General features: G+C 35.1%; 1 protein-coding gene across 1 annotated transcript; it reads left to right on the top strand.

The window, feature by feature from the left end:
• Positions 1-1098: 1098 nt before the first annotated feature.
• LOC141707269 (cytosolic enolase 3) lies at positions 1099-16966 on the top strand. Its single transcript, XM_074510329.1, has 13 exons — positions 1099-1315; positions 1424-1578; positions 2357-2531; positions 3343-3414; positions 3509-3625; positions 10191-10271; positions 12044-12120; positions 12191-12294; positions 12590-12688; positions 12823-12908; positions 14023-14109; positions 14534-14731; positions 16498-16966. Exons 1-13 carry the CDS (start codon positions 1211-1213, stop codon positions 16564-16566), a joined length of 1425 nt encoding a protein of 474 aa, XP_074366430.1. The 5' UTR covers positions 1099-1210; the 3' UTR covers positions 16567-16966.
• Positions 16967-18307: the final 1341 nt, after the last annotated feature.

The raw sequence follows: 18307 nt of genomic DNA, 5'->3' as shown, positions 1-18307 counted from the left end.
CCCGCTCACACAATAGGCTGCAAACCACATGAACGAAGATAAATCGTATTTAAGCGACAGGCTCTAGGCTCGGGAGCCATAATAATAAATTCTCCTCCCGTGAAATTCGAACCTATGACCAAGAGGATAGTTATCCCCTATTTAACCAACTGAGACAACCCTTGCGGTTTTTAAATCATATCATTTTAGTAACTTAGATATTCATTCCAATAAATTATGCATAAAAAGAATTATAATTTTAATATAAAAAATTAAAATAGAAAGTTTATTATTATGTTTTTTGAAATTTAATGAATAAAAAGTTTAATAACTTAATTAAACTGATTTTATTTTAGTACAATTAAGCTTGATGGTAATGAAAAGAAAAACAAGATTTATGTTCATGTGATCATCCAAGTAAATCAAACATTAAACAATCATACTACTTGACACACATTTCACAATTTATTTTTAATTTATTTTTTATTAAATTTTAAACATTAAATTTTTATTTTAAAAAATTAAAATAAATTATTTAACCATAATTTAGAGGAATATTAAAATGTGTACCAAATTTCCCCTCCCCGATGGGAGAACCCAATGGGATTGACGGAGTAATATGAATTTTTCAATTTCAATAATGAACAAAATGGATGAGGATATAATTAAAAAGTTAATTATACGAATACTCTAAACTTAAATTTAATAATTGCCAAAAAAACATTTGTAAATCATGAATGAAAAAAAGACAATTATATATAATTTAAATTATACAATATCATAATATCGAACCCTTTTAGAATAAATAATATTGTTGAGAGTTGGTAGAAATCTTTCTGTATTAATTACTCCCTTCGTCCCACCGAGATTTTTACGTTACTATTCAACACACATTTCAAGACTTCTATAAAGTATAATATAATAATGTTTTTTCAATTTTTTCTAATAAAAGTTTAAACACAAAATTTGTATTCAGAAAAAGAAAATTAAAAAAATTATTATGAAGTTATACTTTAAACGAGAATTAAAAAAACGTACCGAAAAATAACATAAATAATCCCGTGGGACCTAGGAGTAACAATTAACAATTGATTTCACTTTTATCAACTCACTGCACTCGCAAATCTATTATAATTGCTATAGATTTCTATAGCACTGCCCTTTGGATCTCTTCTACAAATAATTTGACAATTACACACAGTTAGATGCACACACAGATCCCGAGAAAAAAATGTTGGTGCAAGAATACTTGGACAAACACTCGCTCTCTCGCAAAATCGAAGACGCCGTTAATGCCGCCGTTAGGGCTAAATCCGCCGATCCCGTTCTCTTCATCGTCAGTATATAATTTTCTATTTTTGCTTTTATTTTTTACATATTTATTTTACTTTATTATTATCATTATTGATTATTATTGGTTATTGCGTGTGTATATGAATTGCAGTCTAATCATATGAGAAAATCAGTTCCTTCAGTGATTACGAAAGTGATTGCGAGACAGATTTTGGATAGTAGAGGGATTCCTACTGTTGAAGTTGATTTGCATACTAATAAAGGCGTTTTTCGAGCTTCCACTCCTAGTGGTGTTTCTTCCGGAATGTATGTTTCTTATGTTTCATTTTTGGTTTTTTGTGCTTTATTGTTTCGAGCTGATTTAAGTTAAATTGTATGATTCGTGTTTTGTTTGGCGAACGTATGTGCACAAATTAAGTCATAGTTTGACCTAAAATGCAGCTGCCGCGTCTTGAATAAAAACTTAGTTTTATCTTCGTGTTTTGTTTGGCGAACATAAAAATACAGATTAAGTTATCATTTGACCTAAAATGCAGCTGGCGTGTTATGAATTAAGATTCACTTGTATTTCGTTATGATGTTATTTTGTGGTTGATTAATCCGTAAGGTCTGTTTTTGATTCTTTTATTATTGGTGTAATGTGGAGATAATTATTACCAAGTGAAATAGGGTTCCCTTGTAAATTGCATAGGTAGTGTGTTAGTTTCTTTCCATGGGAGCTTGCTGTTAGAATACTAATATAAGATCCCGGATATGGTCTTTCTCTAACACCTCAAGGTTTTAGAGCGACTGGTTGGTTACTTAACACCTGCTTCATTTTTTTGTGATTAAGAGCTGTTTGTGGTCGAGTCCATTGTTTAATTGGATTCTGCAGATGTTAAATTAGAACCGAATATTGTTCTTTTGGTAGTAAGTAGAATCGTAATGTCCATTTATGGCATTTAGCAACATACATCTGTAGATGTAATTGTATACAGTTTGATTAAATATCCTATATGTTGTTTTTCCTTGCGATGAAGATTAGGTCTTAAGATCTTCAGGCTTCTAGCTTTTGAAGTGTGCTTAATGTTTTTGTTCAATCCAGGTATGAAGCTATTGAATTACGTGATCTTGACAAGGCAACCTATCTTGGAAATGGGGTGACTAAAGCAGTAAAGAATATCAATGAGAGGATATCTGAGGCTTTGATTGGTATGGATCCAACCCTTCAGTCCCAAATTGACCAAGCCATGATTGACTTGGATAAGACAGAAAAGAAGGTTGGTTTCCATCTATTAATATGATTTACTGAACCTGGAAGCTTTTCGATGTATATACTATGCTAGTAAATTAATCTAAAACACACATTTATATGAAAATGCTGTATGCAATGTCCTCAATTTGATTAAATTTTATGGTTCAATGAAATTTGTTGTATCTTAAGATTTTCAGCTATGGATTTTGAGTGATGTAATTCCTTTTTAATGTAATTACTTCCATGTATTGAGTTTAAACTTTTAACCAATTATTTTAGGGAAGACCAATTGTTTATGTGAGGTTGAAGCTCAGTGACTTCTTATGCACTTACATCTGTTCTGTGGACAAATTTAGGATATCCAAATACAATTACTTGATATACCCAAAGTAATTGTGTCCACTTTGAGATCACTATGTCTACGATTTTATGAGGATTGAGGAACGAGGAATATGTGGACAAGCATCATAAAAGTTACATTTATGATGTCTAAACTTTCAATTAATCAGAATGAAATCTTTGCAGAGTAATATCTTTGGCCATGTAAAAATTTCAAGTAAAATTAAACATGAATGTACCCACATTAAATCTTAAATGGATCGAATTAGTACTCAAGTTCATGAACTTGCTGTTCTGTTAATGGAGAATCTAGACCACACATTGCCATGAAAACCATGATTAACTATAATGTTTGTATGTTGTTATAAATGTCCTATATATGCATTTACTGCCTTGGCTAATCTGCAACTACAAGTGCCAATACTTATCATTTAGACTGATACCTTTCTGCTATACATTTATAGAATTTGGTTAGATATTTTGCATGTATTGTACAGGGTGATCTTGGAGCAAATGCAATTTTAGCTGTGTCAATTGCTGCTTGCAAAGCAGGAGCGGCAGAAAAAGAGGCATGCACTATGTGACCTATGACAATATAAGTATCTTACATAGCCCTTAATTTCACCCTGACCTTTTCCTTACCCGTTGTAACTGTGCTGTCAGGTCCCTCTTTACAGACACATTGCTGATCTCTCTGGTAAAACCAGCTTAATTCTTCCAATACCTGCCTTTACCCTCATAAGTGGGGGAAAACATGCTGGGAATAATCTGGCTGTTCAGGTACGTTTGGAATTTAGAAGCTTACGTATGCGCACGTCTCTCTTTTTATTAATATCTTGTAAATTGTTGTTAATTCTAATTAGATATTTCATGATATTTTGATACTAAATAAAAATATTTTAGGATCATGGATGGTAATTAAAAAACTGAGTGCAGCTATGTAGTCTAAAATTTGTGATGTGCTTATTAACATTAGAACTTACAAGAGTACAAAGGGTGAGGGTATCGAACCCTCAACCTCTTGTTAGTTGTTATCAAGGGTGAGAGTTATCCACTAGGTTACAATGCTAGGGATGGCAAGTTTATGTATTAGGGAAAGGGTTATGTAATAGGACTGTAGACGGGTGAGTTGGAGAGTTATATTTTAGCCAGGTTAAAAGTTCTCACTTTTCTCATAAATAAGTAATATCCTTCTTTGGTCGATCAATATAGTTTTTGTACAAATCGGTTTTTGGTTGAAAATTAAATGCGATGCCAGGGGTGGTATATTGTCATGGTCCCTGGCTATGGATCTCGTCACAGGTCTATTACCAGGAATAGATGGATTGATTCCCCTATTCTTAGAGGAACCTATCTTTCAGAATAAGAGTTTTACTCAAGACAACTCTTCAACTCTCCTTACACAATTGTTTACCGAATGAGCAATGATTTTATTTCTTTCAATCGTCTCTCCATATATAGGAAAAGAACGAATAAGGTAACACACAATTAAGGGAAATACATAAATAGTGATTCCCACAATCAGGGAGCTATCTTTGACTACGTATGACTGAAGAACACAACCAAATCACATAGCCATAGCTATGACTTATTTGACATAAAGATTTACTTCATAACAAATCCCTGAAAATATTTTAGAAATAAGAATGCGATCATATCTCTGAAATTACTCCAATAGTTTGCTGCTTTCCTTTATTCCTCTTTTGGTACTTTTGACCAAAGAATGCATCCACAACATTACTCCCCTCCTCGACAACAAGCTTGTCCTCAAGCTCAAACTCAGGATAAACTTCTTTAAACGTATTTGCATTCTCCCAAGTAGAATCAGATTCTGACTGACCAGCCCAATTTACTAGTAGCTCAGGTACACCTCTATTGACACGAAAACGAAGGACAGATAGTGGTTGGGGAATTACTTTTCCATCAATAGTAGGAGGTAAAGTGGGTTCTTCTGCAATTTTCTCTCCCTTAAACTCTTTAAGCACTGAAACATGGAAAACATTATGGAGTTTGCAATCAACAGGAAGCTCAAGTGTATAAGCAACTGAACCTACCCGATTCAAAATCTTGAAAGGGCCGTAGAACTTGGGTGCTAACTTGGGCCATGATCTGTTTGTTGCCTACAGAGCGTTGTCGATAAGGTTGCAGGTGAAGCCACACAAGTTGACCTGGACTGCAAGACAAATCTCGATGGCGTGCATCATGAAAACGTTTCATACGGTCTTGAGCCTGATGTAGATGAGCACGAGTTGTAGCCAGAACTTCATCACAATCCTGCAAACAACGATCCACGACGTCAACGCGCATTGAACCAGGTTCATAAGATAGCAAACGAGGAGGTGGCCTGCCATAAACTAGTTGGAAGGGAGTGGTACGGAGAGCTGTGTGGAAGGATGTATTATAGCAATATTCTGCCCAAGGCAGGCATTCTACCCATTTTCTTGGTGTATCACCCACAAAACAACGCAAATACATCTCAATTGTTCGATTAACTACCTCTGTTTGACCATCTGTCTGAGGATGGTAGGCTGAAGAGAAAGATAATCGAGTACCACTCAAGCGAAACAATTCTTTCCAAAATGTACTAGTAAACACAACATCCGGTTACTTACTATTGACTCAGGCAGACCATGTAAACGAAAAATATGGCTGAAAAATACTTGAGCAACTGAAATAGCAGTGTACGGATGTGCAAGAGGAAGGAAATGAGCATACTTTGATAAGCGATCCACCACCACAAATAACACAGATTTTCCCCCTATCTTAGGCAAACCCTCGATGAAGTCCATTGAAATATCTGCCCAAATATTTTTTGGAACCGGTAATGGCTGCCAAAGACCAGCTGGGTGAAGATTTTGCCACTTATGTTGTTGACATATCACACAACTTTGAATGAAATCATGAATTGTAGTTTTCATCCCCTTCCAATAAAAATCAGCCTGCACACGATGAAGAGTTTTCTGAATTCCTTCATGAGTTGCATTGTGAATAGCAGATACAATGGTAGGAATCAACGGAGAAGTGGGCAATAAATAAACTCGATCCTTGTAAAATACTAATCCATCACGGAAAGTAAAATGTGTTTCTGCAGTACCTTTATGAATGAGAGTGATAATTTCTTGGATAGATTTTGTGGTTACGACCTCCCTTTTCAAATCTTCTAAAAGTGTCAAGCGAGGTTGTGAGATGGCGAAAACAACCCCTACCTCATCTTCGCGACGTGACAAGGCATCAGCAGCTTTGTTAAGTGTCCCGGGATTGTACTCCACTCGAAAATCAAACCCAAGCAACTTACTAACCCAATGTTGTTGAGGAGCAGTGGTAAGACGTTGTTCCAACAAGTATTTCAAGCTGTAATGATCAGTTTTAATAAGAAAAGAGCGTCCCCAAAGATATGGTCGCCAATGTTGCACTGTTTTGCCCAATCCAATCAGTTCTCGCTCATAAGCAGGAAGTTTTAAATGTCGATCAGCAAATTTGCGACTGAAAAATGCAATTGGATGGCTTCCCTGGTGTAAGACGGCTCCAATGCCTATACTAGAGGCATCACATTCTACAACAAACTCTCGATCAAAATCCGGAAGTTGTAACACGGGTGCAGTAGAGAGAGCTTTCTGCAGGTCATAAAATGCCGTTTCAGCAGCTGGAGACCAGTTAAAGGAATTGCACTTTAATAGGCTTGTCAAAGGTGCTGCTATAATTCCATAATCTTTTACAAATTTACGATAATAACCTGTGAGCCTTAGAAAGCCGCGCAAAGCTTTAACAGACTGAGGTAAAGGCCACTCAATTATTGCAGAAATCTTACCAACATCAGCTGAAACCCCATTTGCATGAATAACATGTCCCAAATAGGTGACATGGTGCTCACCAAATGAACATTTAGATTTTTTAAGAAATAGTTGATGCTTTCGTAAAAGCTCAAACACCTGACGGATGTTGCATATGCTCCACCCATGTCCTGCTATAAATTAAGATATCATCAAAGAAAACGAGAACAAATTTACGCAAATAAGGTTGAAAGATCTCATTCATCAATGCTTGGAAGGTTGAAGGAGCATTTGTGAGACCAAATGCGAGTACCAGAAATTCAAAATGGCCGTGATGTGTACGAAATGCTGTCTTCTCTATATCTTTTGGATCCATCCGCACTTGATGATATCCCGAGCGTAAATCAAGTTTTGTGTAAAATTTTGCACCATGGAGTTCATCCAATAGCTCATCCACTACCGGAATCGGAAATTTATCTTTTATTGTCATAGTATTGAGTTCTCTATAATCAACACAAAGACGTGATGAGCCATCATGCTTGGGAACTAACAATACCGGAGAAGAAAAAGGAGACCTGCTAGAACGAATTATGCCTTGCACAATCATTTCCGCACATTGTTTTTCAATTTCATCCTTTTGACGATGAGGATATCGGTAAGGCCTGACAACAACAGGGCATGAACCAGGCAACAAATTGATGCGATGATCACATCCTCGTGTAGGTGGGAGCCCTTTTGGTTCCTGAAAAAGGTCAGCGTAATCAACCAATAATTTTTCCAAGGTTGAGCGCAATGTTGCCTCTTCTTGCAATGTAAAAACAGTAGCATCCCCTCTTTTGACAACTTCCCCTTTTCAAATAATGTGTTGATCCTGTAGGTTAAACCTCATGGTAAGGGTGCTGAAATCCCATAAGATAGGACCTAGTGTTTGCAACCACTTCACACCAAGTACCACATCAAATCCTCCAAGAGTTATAACATACAAATCCAAATAAAAAATTTGATCTTGAATGCGTAATGGAACAACAATACAAATACCTGGACTAGATACTTTCTCACCATTTGCTACAGCTACTTGCAATGAAGAACGACGGGAGATAGGTAATTGTAATCGCAATGCAGCCTCTTCACTTATGAAATTATGTGTGCTGCCTGAATCCACCAACCCTAGGATCATGTTTTCAGCCACCTGAATCTTAAGCTGCATCGCTTGAGTTGTTTTGATCCCTGTGATAGCATGTAGGGATATCTCAGGCTCTGTTAAAAATTCATCCTCCCCATCAGAGTCTTCCACCATTAGACAAAATATTCTTTTACATCGATGATCAGCGGAGTATGATTCGTCACAATTGTAACAAAGCCCTTTTGCTCTTCGTTCCGCCATTTCAGCCCTGGAAAGCTTCTTAATAAATGGACTTGTCACGCTTCCCGCACTTGATGCCTTGGAAGTACCCGAAAATGTTTTTTGTCCTATAGTCTTAGCTTCTTGACGAGGTGTTGCCGACAAGCTTGAAAAGGCAGCCTTACTAATATTCCAGGAAGAAGTAGTACGTTGCACACTACTTTTGTTGGTGATTTGTGACTTTCTCTCAAAAGCACGTGCTAGATTCATTGCAGTTACAAGATTAGGAGGGCCCTGCATCTCTACATCTACCCGTAATCCTTCATTTAATCCCGCAGTAAACAAATCTACTTGTTGATCGGTCCTTACCGTGGTTGCTCTTGCTAAGAGTGTTTGGAATTGTCGTTGATACTCCTCCACGGTGCTTTCTAGTTTAAGATTAACTAGTTCTCCCAGAGGGTTTCCGCTTAATGGAGGACCAAAACGAAGAAGGCAATAGGATTTGAACTGATCCCATGTTATTTCTGGTTCCTCTTGCTCCAACTTGTATCCCCATAGCTGAGCCTCTCCAATTAAATGAAAAGCGGCTAGCCCCACCTTATCTTTATCTCCTGTTTTCTGGTTAACAAAAAATTGCTCACATCGATACAACCAACCCAGAGGGTCTTCAGTACCATTATAGGATGGAAATTCCAATTTAGAGTACCTCGGAACAATCCCATGTTTGTGATTCTCATCCTTGGCTTCTGATTCCGTTTCTGCACCATTAGAATTTGCTGAAGCTTCTCCTACAGATTTTCCATTTGATCTCTGTTGTACTGCTAATGCGCGCTGAATTGCTTGAATCCCTTCTCGTAACTCTCGAATCTCTTGGCTGACCTTCTTGTCCAACTCTTTTACAATGGACATCACTTGTTCAGTATCTCCCATGACGTGAGGCTCTGATACCAAGTTGTTATAGTCCCTGGCTATGGATCTCGTCACGGGTCTATTACCAGGAATAGATGGATTGATTCCCCTATTCTTAGAGGAACCTATCTTTCAGAATAAGAGTTTTACTCAAGAGAGCTCTTCAACTCTCCTTACACAATTGTTTACCGAATGAGTAATGGTTTTATTTCTTTCAATCGTCTCTCCATATATAGGAAAAGAACGAATAAGGTAACACACAATTAAGAGAAATACATAAATAGTGATTCCCACAATCAGGGAGCTATCTTTGACTCTACCTATGACTGAGGAACACAACCAAATCACATAGCCATAAAATCAGCTATAACTTATTTGACATAAAGATTTACTTAAAAACAAATCCCTGAAAATATTTTAGAAATAAGAATGCGATCATATATCTGAAATTACTCCAATAGTTTGCTGCTTTCCTTTATTCCTCTTTTGGTACTTTTGACCAAAGAATGCATCCACAACATATATGCTTATTACTCCATGTCCCACATTAAAGGTTGTAACATATTTTTCATGATTCCCAATCCCATAGAAGAAAATAATTCAAATTGCTTGCCCAGATTTCTTAGATATTAGATTTGTCAACATGTGGTACATGCAACTCTTGTTATAGTGCTTTCTTATTACGAATCCCATATGTTTTTGGAAGAAAAAAAATGGTGCTGGATGATGTGTTGTGTGTTTCCTGTCTATGTGCACACACATATATGTGGAGGGGTTAGATTGATAAATTTATATCATATAGACCTGCATACGAAAAAACATGAGCAACATGTGTGAGAACAAGGATACCAAATACTTATGTGGTATTATTTAAATGGCAAAAAACCTTAATTTTGCTATCCTAGAAAAGCTTTTGGCCCTGTTTGGCAAATAACCGTTAGCTTTTAGCTGTAGCGGTTTGAAATAGCTGTTTTGACTAGCTGATTGACTTTAGCTGTTTCGAATAAAACTGGTTGATAACGAATAAAACTGCTTGATAAATAGATGTTTCGGTTAGCTTTTTGTATTGTAAACTTGAAAAAGCTCCTCATAGTAGCCTTTTCAAAACTAGTTTTTTGGGACCAAAAAGCTATTTCAAAAAGCTAACTACCAAACACTAATATTAGAATTTTCATTTGGTCAAACCTTTAATTTGATTCAAAAAGCTATTTTGGCCAAAAAACTAACTTCCAAAAAGGGCCAAATTGTTAAATATCCTTGACATATGATTATATAATTTGTTTTTTCGTGCCTTGAAATGGTTATCGTTGGTGAAATGATATAGGAAATTATGATTCTTCCTGTTGGTGCAAAAAGGTTTGAGGAGGCTGTTCAAATGGGCGCCGAGACTTATCATCACCTCAAGGTGATTCAAGTTCAGCTCTGAAGCACATACATAATGTATTATTTAAAGTCATAACCATGTTCATTGTGTCCCCTAAGTAGACTGATCTTTCTTTTTTGATGCAAGTTCATATTCTTCCTTGCTTCCATTGTGTGTATTTGTTTTAAAGGGATTATTTTTTGTATCTGATATATAAGTTTTCATTATTTGACTATATATGACACACATAGGGATTAATGAAGGTTATTTGATGCTACACATATATGGTAATTAGTGAAGGTTGGGTTTGGAAAGATGGGTAAATCTTCTTGGTATTCGCTAGGCATTCGTTTGAAACCTTTTATGAAATAATAGAGGTAAGGTTGCATATGCATGGACTTTCTCAACACCTGTAGACGCGGGAGCGTAGTGCACTAGGTACAGTGTTTTTCTTATGCAATACATATCGGGTGATACGATATGGAAGCATTTTCACACTATGTGGTGGTAGCGTTATGATAGATTAAATTGGATTAGATTAGACTAGATTCTGTCGGTATCTTAAACTGAGCCAACTCAATCTTCTATTTAGGCACAAATAATTTAATAATTTATGTGTTAATACAAAATGCTGATCCAGGATAAAACATAAGTCCTTTTGTTTTGGGGGAATAAGTGGTCACTCAATACAGTACTTATACTTGAATTTTTATTTAGAGTCAACATGTGCAGAGGACAGGCTGATACTGATATTTTCAAAAATATACATGAATTTATTATAAAATATGAAAAGTATCGTCCAAAGAAATTCCCATCGTATCAAAAATATTCACGGTTATTGATATAATACAAAGTTAAATACAGAATTGTGTATTTCATTTAAAAACTTTTTTTTTAAAATACTTATTTATTAAAATTTAAGTTATTAATATAGTTATTTAGAAGATAATTATGGATCACTAATTTTGAATAATTATAATTGGAAGAAATTGTTAATAATATTTATTAAAATGGACATGGTTTCTTTTTATTCCTGTTATAATGTCTAACTGAATGAACTGTGCACCAAATGTCCGAAGACAAATAATTATACAATAATTGTTAGATATTAGATATAAAAATGATAGTAATATTCGGCATTTGATTGTTAATAATTATATTATGGAATGATAATAGATAAAAACTTAAAATTTAAGTTTATATTGAACAATTAATTTGGTAAAATTGATTTAATATTATGTGAATGATAGTAGAGCATTTCTCTAATTATAATTGTGATTTTAATAGGATTTAGTTTAATTCGTAATTCTCACAGAATGCTAATGAAAATATTTAAAATGAAATGTTAAAAGACAGATATTAGAACCTAGATATAAAAGTTAGGAAAAGATGCTAACCTAAATATGGAAAGTAATAGCCCTTCGACTTCAAATAGAAAGTAGTAGATTTCAGAAGTTTTTTAATATCATATAAATTATAGTGGACTTTTTACTGTCAATAATTTCGTGAAATTGTGATTTCTTGCATCTGTAACTGATATGCATGCATTTGGTGGACTTGTGGGTTCCTTTGGCATTTTCGTGTATGGGCTTTAGGGAGTTGGCTACATCGATGAAGCTGTGCATGTGTTTGAGATTCCAGAAGTAACCTCAAAGACAAATAATCAGTTATTAATGCCAATCTAGCAATGAAATTTCATCCCTTTCTCATCTTATACTATTTCCTATCTCTGAGACATTTCAGAATCTCTAGACTACATGCAGAGGTGCTATTTTGGTTGAATACTAATTGTTATTGTTTGGCAAATATGGAAGGCTATTATTACAGACAAGTATGGTGCTTCTGGCTGCAATGTTGGTGAAGACGGTGGCTTGGCCCCAAATATCTCCAGGCATGTCATACTCCTTTAAGGTACTTCCTTTTAATGGTTATATGTGATCTTACTATTTCTGCATTTGCAGCTTTAGAGAAGGCTTAGATCTTGTCAAGGAGGCTATTGGGAGAACAGGGTACAATGAGAAAATTAAGATTGCAATTGATGTCGCGGCAACTGATTTCTGCATAGGTGATGCCTAGTTTTCTTGATATTTTCACTAATGGTAATAATATCGATAATTTACTTATAACTAGCTAAAAGAATAACATTTTACATTTCTGTCTTGATATTGTAAATAAGTAATTAAGACATTATGTCATGTATTGATGTATGGTATAGAATAGGAATATCACTCTCCTTTCTCTTTTAATTAGCTATCGATTCCTGATGCATGCACGCACAACATAAGGTCATCATCTGGGTTGCTAAGCTCTCTATCCGTAACTCTTTTTTAGGATATTGACTAGTTGTCATCCTATTGTAGGCACAAAGTATGATCTAGATAATAAAATTCCAAATAGGTCAGGAAAAAATTTCATGTCTGGCGAAGATATGATTGAGATGTACAAAGAACTCTGTGCAGGTATATGGTATTTCAATCACAATGTTGATGTTTACATACTGTTTTCTATTTTAGCAATATAAGCAAGGTGTTGACACATCTCTTTTCTTTTTGGGTTTTCACCTTCTCCTGTTCAAAATAAATTGGCATCTTAGACTACCCAATTGTGTCGATAGAAGATCCATTTGACAAGGAGGACTGGGATCATGTAAAAAGCCTCTCTAGTCTTGGACTTTGCCAGGTATGTCTGTTCTCATTCTCTAGTTTTGCTTATATATGTAAATGATATATAAATAATTTATTCAGCATATTTAGACTTTACAAGATGAGATATTGAGTAATCTATATGTTTAAGAGGGCCTACTTGGGAAATCAGGATAAAATTCTATACAATGGTTTCAACTCTATTTCTGAACTAAAAAATGAAGTAAACTTCCTTAGGTTTTTATTTAGAGGTTTTTTTTTCTAATACTATGTCTCAGTTACAAGCCAACACATAACATAACTTTTTTCCCGAGTGTGATCTAGAAAAATTATCAGTAGCCAGCTTTAACGTTTACACTAATTTTTTCAGCATGGACAACCATTTTTGAGTTGTAAGACGGTAACAAAGGTTAACGTGGCCGAACCAAATTCTAATGTCATATAACCATTTTAACTCAATCAACTTTTTTCTTTTTCTCATAATAATTCTTATCATCAAGTGACAAGCACAACCTCCTGCATTTTGGAGATCGCAAATGACATGTAACAATAACTCAAACAGTTTTATAACTCCCAATCAATAGATGTATATAAATATATTTGTTTTGGAGTTTCTAAAATTCAAAAGTAGTCTTCAGGATTTCGTTGCTTTCAAAGGTGGAGCTTTTGTGTTAATAGTACTTTTTAAGGTCTGTTATTTAAAGCCCTATGATGTAGAATGATAATATACATGTATTAGATGAAGATTTCAAATTGAGATGAAGCGATTCTGATGTCATAGGTATTGAATATTTTACCAACAGTTCTCAGTTCCACAGAAAGCTTTAACGTTTTTGGCTGGGGGTGAAAGTAGATCAAATAAGTGGAGATTACAATATGTCATTTTTGCAATAACAGTTATGAGAAATAATAAACTGTGATAATGCCGCACATGTGTTTAGCACTAGAGGTTTCGGTCCATTCGATTTATTCACTATTCTCCGTGAATTACTGAAATGACCTGGGCAAGGTTTAAAAATTTGCTATGAAAGGCTGTATTATACATCTAAGTAGATGTTCTTTATCTATAATACATAGTTTGGATATAATGAGCATGACTCCCCTTTCTCTTACTAGTGCCAAATAAATATTGAGATGAGTTATTTTTGCAGGTCGTGGGAGATGATTTATTGATGTCAACTCCAAAACGCATTGAAAAAGCTATCGGGGAGGCTTCTTGTAATGCACTACTGCTCAAGGTACCAACTTATTTGTAGAAATATGTTTACTGGTGTCTTAGACTCCCTTCAACCCCCTCCCCCAATCCCAAGTCAATATTACCCCACTCCCAATGAGATATTTTATGCTAATAATTTACAAATAGTTCATAGGGAGTCTTTCGTTAGACCGGTAACTCGTAATGTTTGTTTCTGTGTTTGAGATATATGATGTGAAGCTCTCTATCTCATCCCCCCCTCCAAAAAAATTCAAATTAGTTGCACCTTTGACGTTAATGTGTTATGTGGATAGTATTCATAGAGATAATAGTTAATTTGGGTTTAGAGTTTTCCCCGGAAATCTGGAACTAATCATCCTCGTGCGTTAAAATAATTACTTGCATATGGTGGTATGCGAATTTTACAGTTTAGTCAAATTTTGACACAACTACTCTCAAATCTGTAGGTTAATCAGATTGGGACTGTGACCGAGGTTGTTGAAGTTGTGAAGATGGCTAAGGATGCTCACTGGGGTGTGGTAATATCTCAAAGAAGTGGGGAAACAGATGATTCTTTTATAGCAGATTTATCAGTTGGCCTCGCAACAGGTCAGATAAAAGCAGGCGCCCCTTGCCGAGGAGAGCGGCTTGCCAAATATAATCAGGTTCTTCTAACCTTTCTTACATTAATATTGATGCCTTAATCCTTACACAGATGCCTATAAAAGTAAAACCTGATAGAGGAACCATGTTATACTGAACTAGATCCAGCTAATTTTAAAGTGTCAGGTTCACAAATATGCTTGAATATGATAAGTTGATAAAAGATGGAGGTGGTAGTGGAATAAATAGTGTGAAGGATGTTAAAAGTGGAGAAGTATAGGTGACATAAAAGAATACAAAATTGAAGAAGATGATAGACTGTGAATAAAGGATATATTTTTCGAAAGAGACGAGCGGGATACGTTTTTTTATAAATTATAAGGAGCCGAGGCTTATAAGTTACCTTTGTTGAATGGGTTGAGCAAATAAATGGTATCATGTGTAAATTTAATTCCGTTCCATTCCACCCAGTCAATTGCAACCTAAATTCACATTTGGATACTGGAGCCTTTTTTTTTTGGTATGAACTACGAAGGGACATATGTTGGGAACCACGGACTTAGGGTGTTACTACGTTTTACGATAAAGATTACGAAAAGAGGATTACCTTGTTAATGGTTGATTCCACGCTCTTCTATTGTATTCCCAAATTCCCTTGAGTGAAGTGTGGCCTCCGTCTTCTCAAGTTATCCTCTCTTCTTGCTCCTTGGTGGCTACAATATGTTTTCACACAATTGCCAAGCAAGAAGAGAATAAGAATATATATAGACTACAATAGGGACCATGGATAATTAGGTTGGGCCTTCTAATTACATCTTGAGCCTAGCCCAATGTAATTAAATATTAATTCAATCCACTAAAGAATTAATATTTGCACTACCTTTCCTAATACCGTAATTTAATTAATTCGGTTCCAATATTATTTGCTTATTAAATTCCCCATGTTTAAAATATCACATGTCCATTAATTAAATAAATTACTGATAATTTATTTAATTAATATCTTTTATCCTTGATCATCCACTCAACCTTTATTTAATTATGCCAGAATAAATTCCACCTGCAGGGTTTCTCATAATTAAATCTTTTTGAGCTTTCAAGGGGACATCATTAACCCGAATATTATCAGGACATGAATTCTTCAATAAATAATATTCACCATGTATATAATTCCATCACCCAAAATATAATGATATAATTCAAAAGAATTACTTCATATATACACGTGTCAATTATTATTTCCGGATTAAGAACCTAAGCATTAATAATAACATAGAATCTTAGTTCTCCTTCTTAATCAGTATTAAGGGAACAATTCTAATTTTAATCCTGTTCAATATACACAAAGTATATTAGTATTATTTATTAGTCAATATAAACTAATCTAAATAATACTACAGCCATACCAGTGGATTGTCCAACACCACCTGTGCTGTGAACCTTATTATATTATATAACCGTATTTAACAATCTAATATTCTGTATCCCATTTGATACTAGATTGTTCACAATATATAATATTAGACAACATGTAAACATTCAAATGATTCTCAATTGAACTGGCCAGAAATAAATGTATATACTTCAAATAAATATTTTCAGTATACACTAACATAATAATTTAACAAAAAGTACGAGAAAAAATGATATGAAAGGAAAAAAGAAGACAATTTTTTCCAGGGAAATGCATTTGTAAAACCTACGAATCACATAGTAGTTTCTTGCATTGATAACAGTAACTACAATGACCTGCTTCATTTTTCACTTATTTTTATCCAATTTTGATGTTATATAATTTCATATTAAAATAATAATGTTCTTTGTGCAGTTGCTCAGAATCGAAGAAGAGCTTGGAGATCAAGCATTATATGTTGGTGATGACTGGAGGCAATCCTGATCAATTGCTCAAGTTTTGTTCTCTCTGCTTCCCCCACTCTACCGAAATCATAACCATCTTTAATGAGGGTTACCAGTGTTGGTAGTACGTCTCTTGCTAATTGGAACTTTGATATGTGGTGGTAGCTGTATCTTCTTTAGCTCAAGCGTGTTGCAGTGGAATACAAGGAGTTTGAGACGGGGCTTCTGTATCAGACTTTCAATATTTTTGTCAAGTATCCAGGAATGCTCAATTTGTAAAATCATCTTGGCATTGTAGATTTTATTAGCATAATTTTAGTTTACGAAGATTGTTCAAAGCTTTACACATCTGCTCACTGTGATGCGTATATAATTAATATCCAAGTGACAGAATGTATACCAACCTTTCTTATTAGTTATGCAAGATGCAGTTCAGATAATTTAGCATATATCCAAACTCACAAGTCACAACCCAATTGGCTACCAGAGCAGGATGATTACTTTCATGTATCCATATCCTGCTATTAGGGGTGTACACAATCCGACTAAACCGATCTGAACCGACCCTATTTCGGTTGATTCAAACCGATTTTTTTCAACCCGATACATATTTGGGTTGAAAAAATGTCAACCCGATTTAATTGGGTTGGATATGGGTTTCAATATTTTTAAACTGATCCAGTCCAACCTGATTAAAAATATACTTGCACGTTAATTTATTAATTTTATAACTATGAATATGTTCGGGCCTAATAGATAAGCTGATTTATTTGTAGTTTATAGCATCAGTCCTCCATGTTTAAAGAATGTGCATTGTTTTTGTTTATCAAGTTCAATGTTAAAAGACTAAATATTGTAATATCACTCTCTTTTGGATGTTTAAGCCATATACGACATGGATGATTGTAGACTTTGAGACTTTCTGCTTTATTTTATAATTATTAATATTAGTTTTGAATATTTACTAAATTGATCAAACCGATCCAAACCGTTTCAAACCGAAGTATTAAAAATTGGTTTGGGTTACAAATTTAAACGGTTAGGTTTAGGTTGAAATTTTGAAAACCCTAATTAATTGGGTTGGGTTGCTAAATTCCCACAACCCGCCCAACACGATACGTGTACACCCATAACTGCTATAGAAGTAGTGTCATTGCAATTGTTCAATACACAATCAAAATAACAACTACTGTTCTCTTCTCACACGACTCTAATCAGGAACTTCATATTTTTTTACAGATGAAAGAATATTTTCTTGATGAAAACATTCATTGGGCATTATGCTTTGTGTTGTGCTTCACAGAGAGCATTGTAAGTTGGCCGAGGACAGGGAAATTGATCTCGCTTAAATCAGGAGCAGGAGCAGCCTCTGCTTTGACCTTGTCAGCATTAATGTTATCCTCTTCTGGTAATGCATTATCTTGGTTATGCCTGGAGTGTCCTCCTGCCCAATTACCATTAATCTTGCTTTCTCGAGAACCTTGGGTACCCAGTCCTCTGGCTTGACCATTCTTGGTAAAATTGTCAGATTTTGCTTCCTTGAGAGGCGCCTCTGGAGCACTCGTCAAAGTCGATTTTTCGGACTTGTGCTGCTTCTCAAGGGCCTTCTGCTCCTCATATTCTTTCAAAGTCTTCAAAGCCATATCTAATTTCTTGCTCTCGGCTTCTCTAGCAAGCCATCGTTGTTGGTTAGCAAGCCATCGTTCTTTACGTTCGGCTTCTCTAGCAAGCCAGTCTTCCTTTGGGAGAGCCACATGAGTAGGTTGTACGTTACGCTGATG

Source organism: Apium graveolens, chromosome 2 (assembly GCF_009905375.1).
Source record: "Apium graveolens cultivar Ventura chromosome 2, ASM990537v1, whole genome shotgun sequence".
NCBI classification, from domain to species: domain Eukaryota; kingdom Viridiplantae; phylum Streptophyta; class Magnoliopsida; order Apiales; family Apiaceae; genus Apium; species Apium graveolens.
Note: the sequence above shows the minus strand (reverse complement) of the source record. Positions and strands in the feature narration are given on the sequence as shown.

Bases quoted from the DNA above. Each gene is read 5' to 3' on its own strand.
- LOC141707269 (XM_074510329.1), top strand. From the start codon at position 1,211: ATGTTGGTGCAAGAATACTTGGACAAACACTCGCTCTCTCGCAAAATC. The intron at 1,579-2,356 runs GTATGTTTCTTA...TGTTCAATCCAG, and splicing joins AGTGGTGTTTCTTCCGGAAT to GTATGAAGCTATTGAATTAC. The intron at 14,110-14,533 runs GTACCAACTTAT...TCAAATCTGTAG, and splicing joins GTAATGCACTACTGCTCAAG to GTTAATCAGATTGGGACTGT.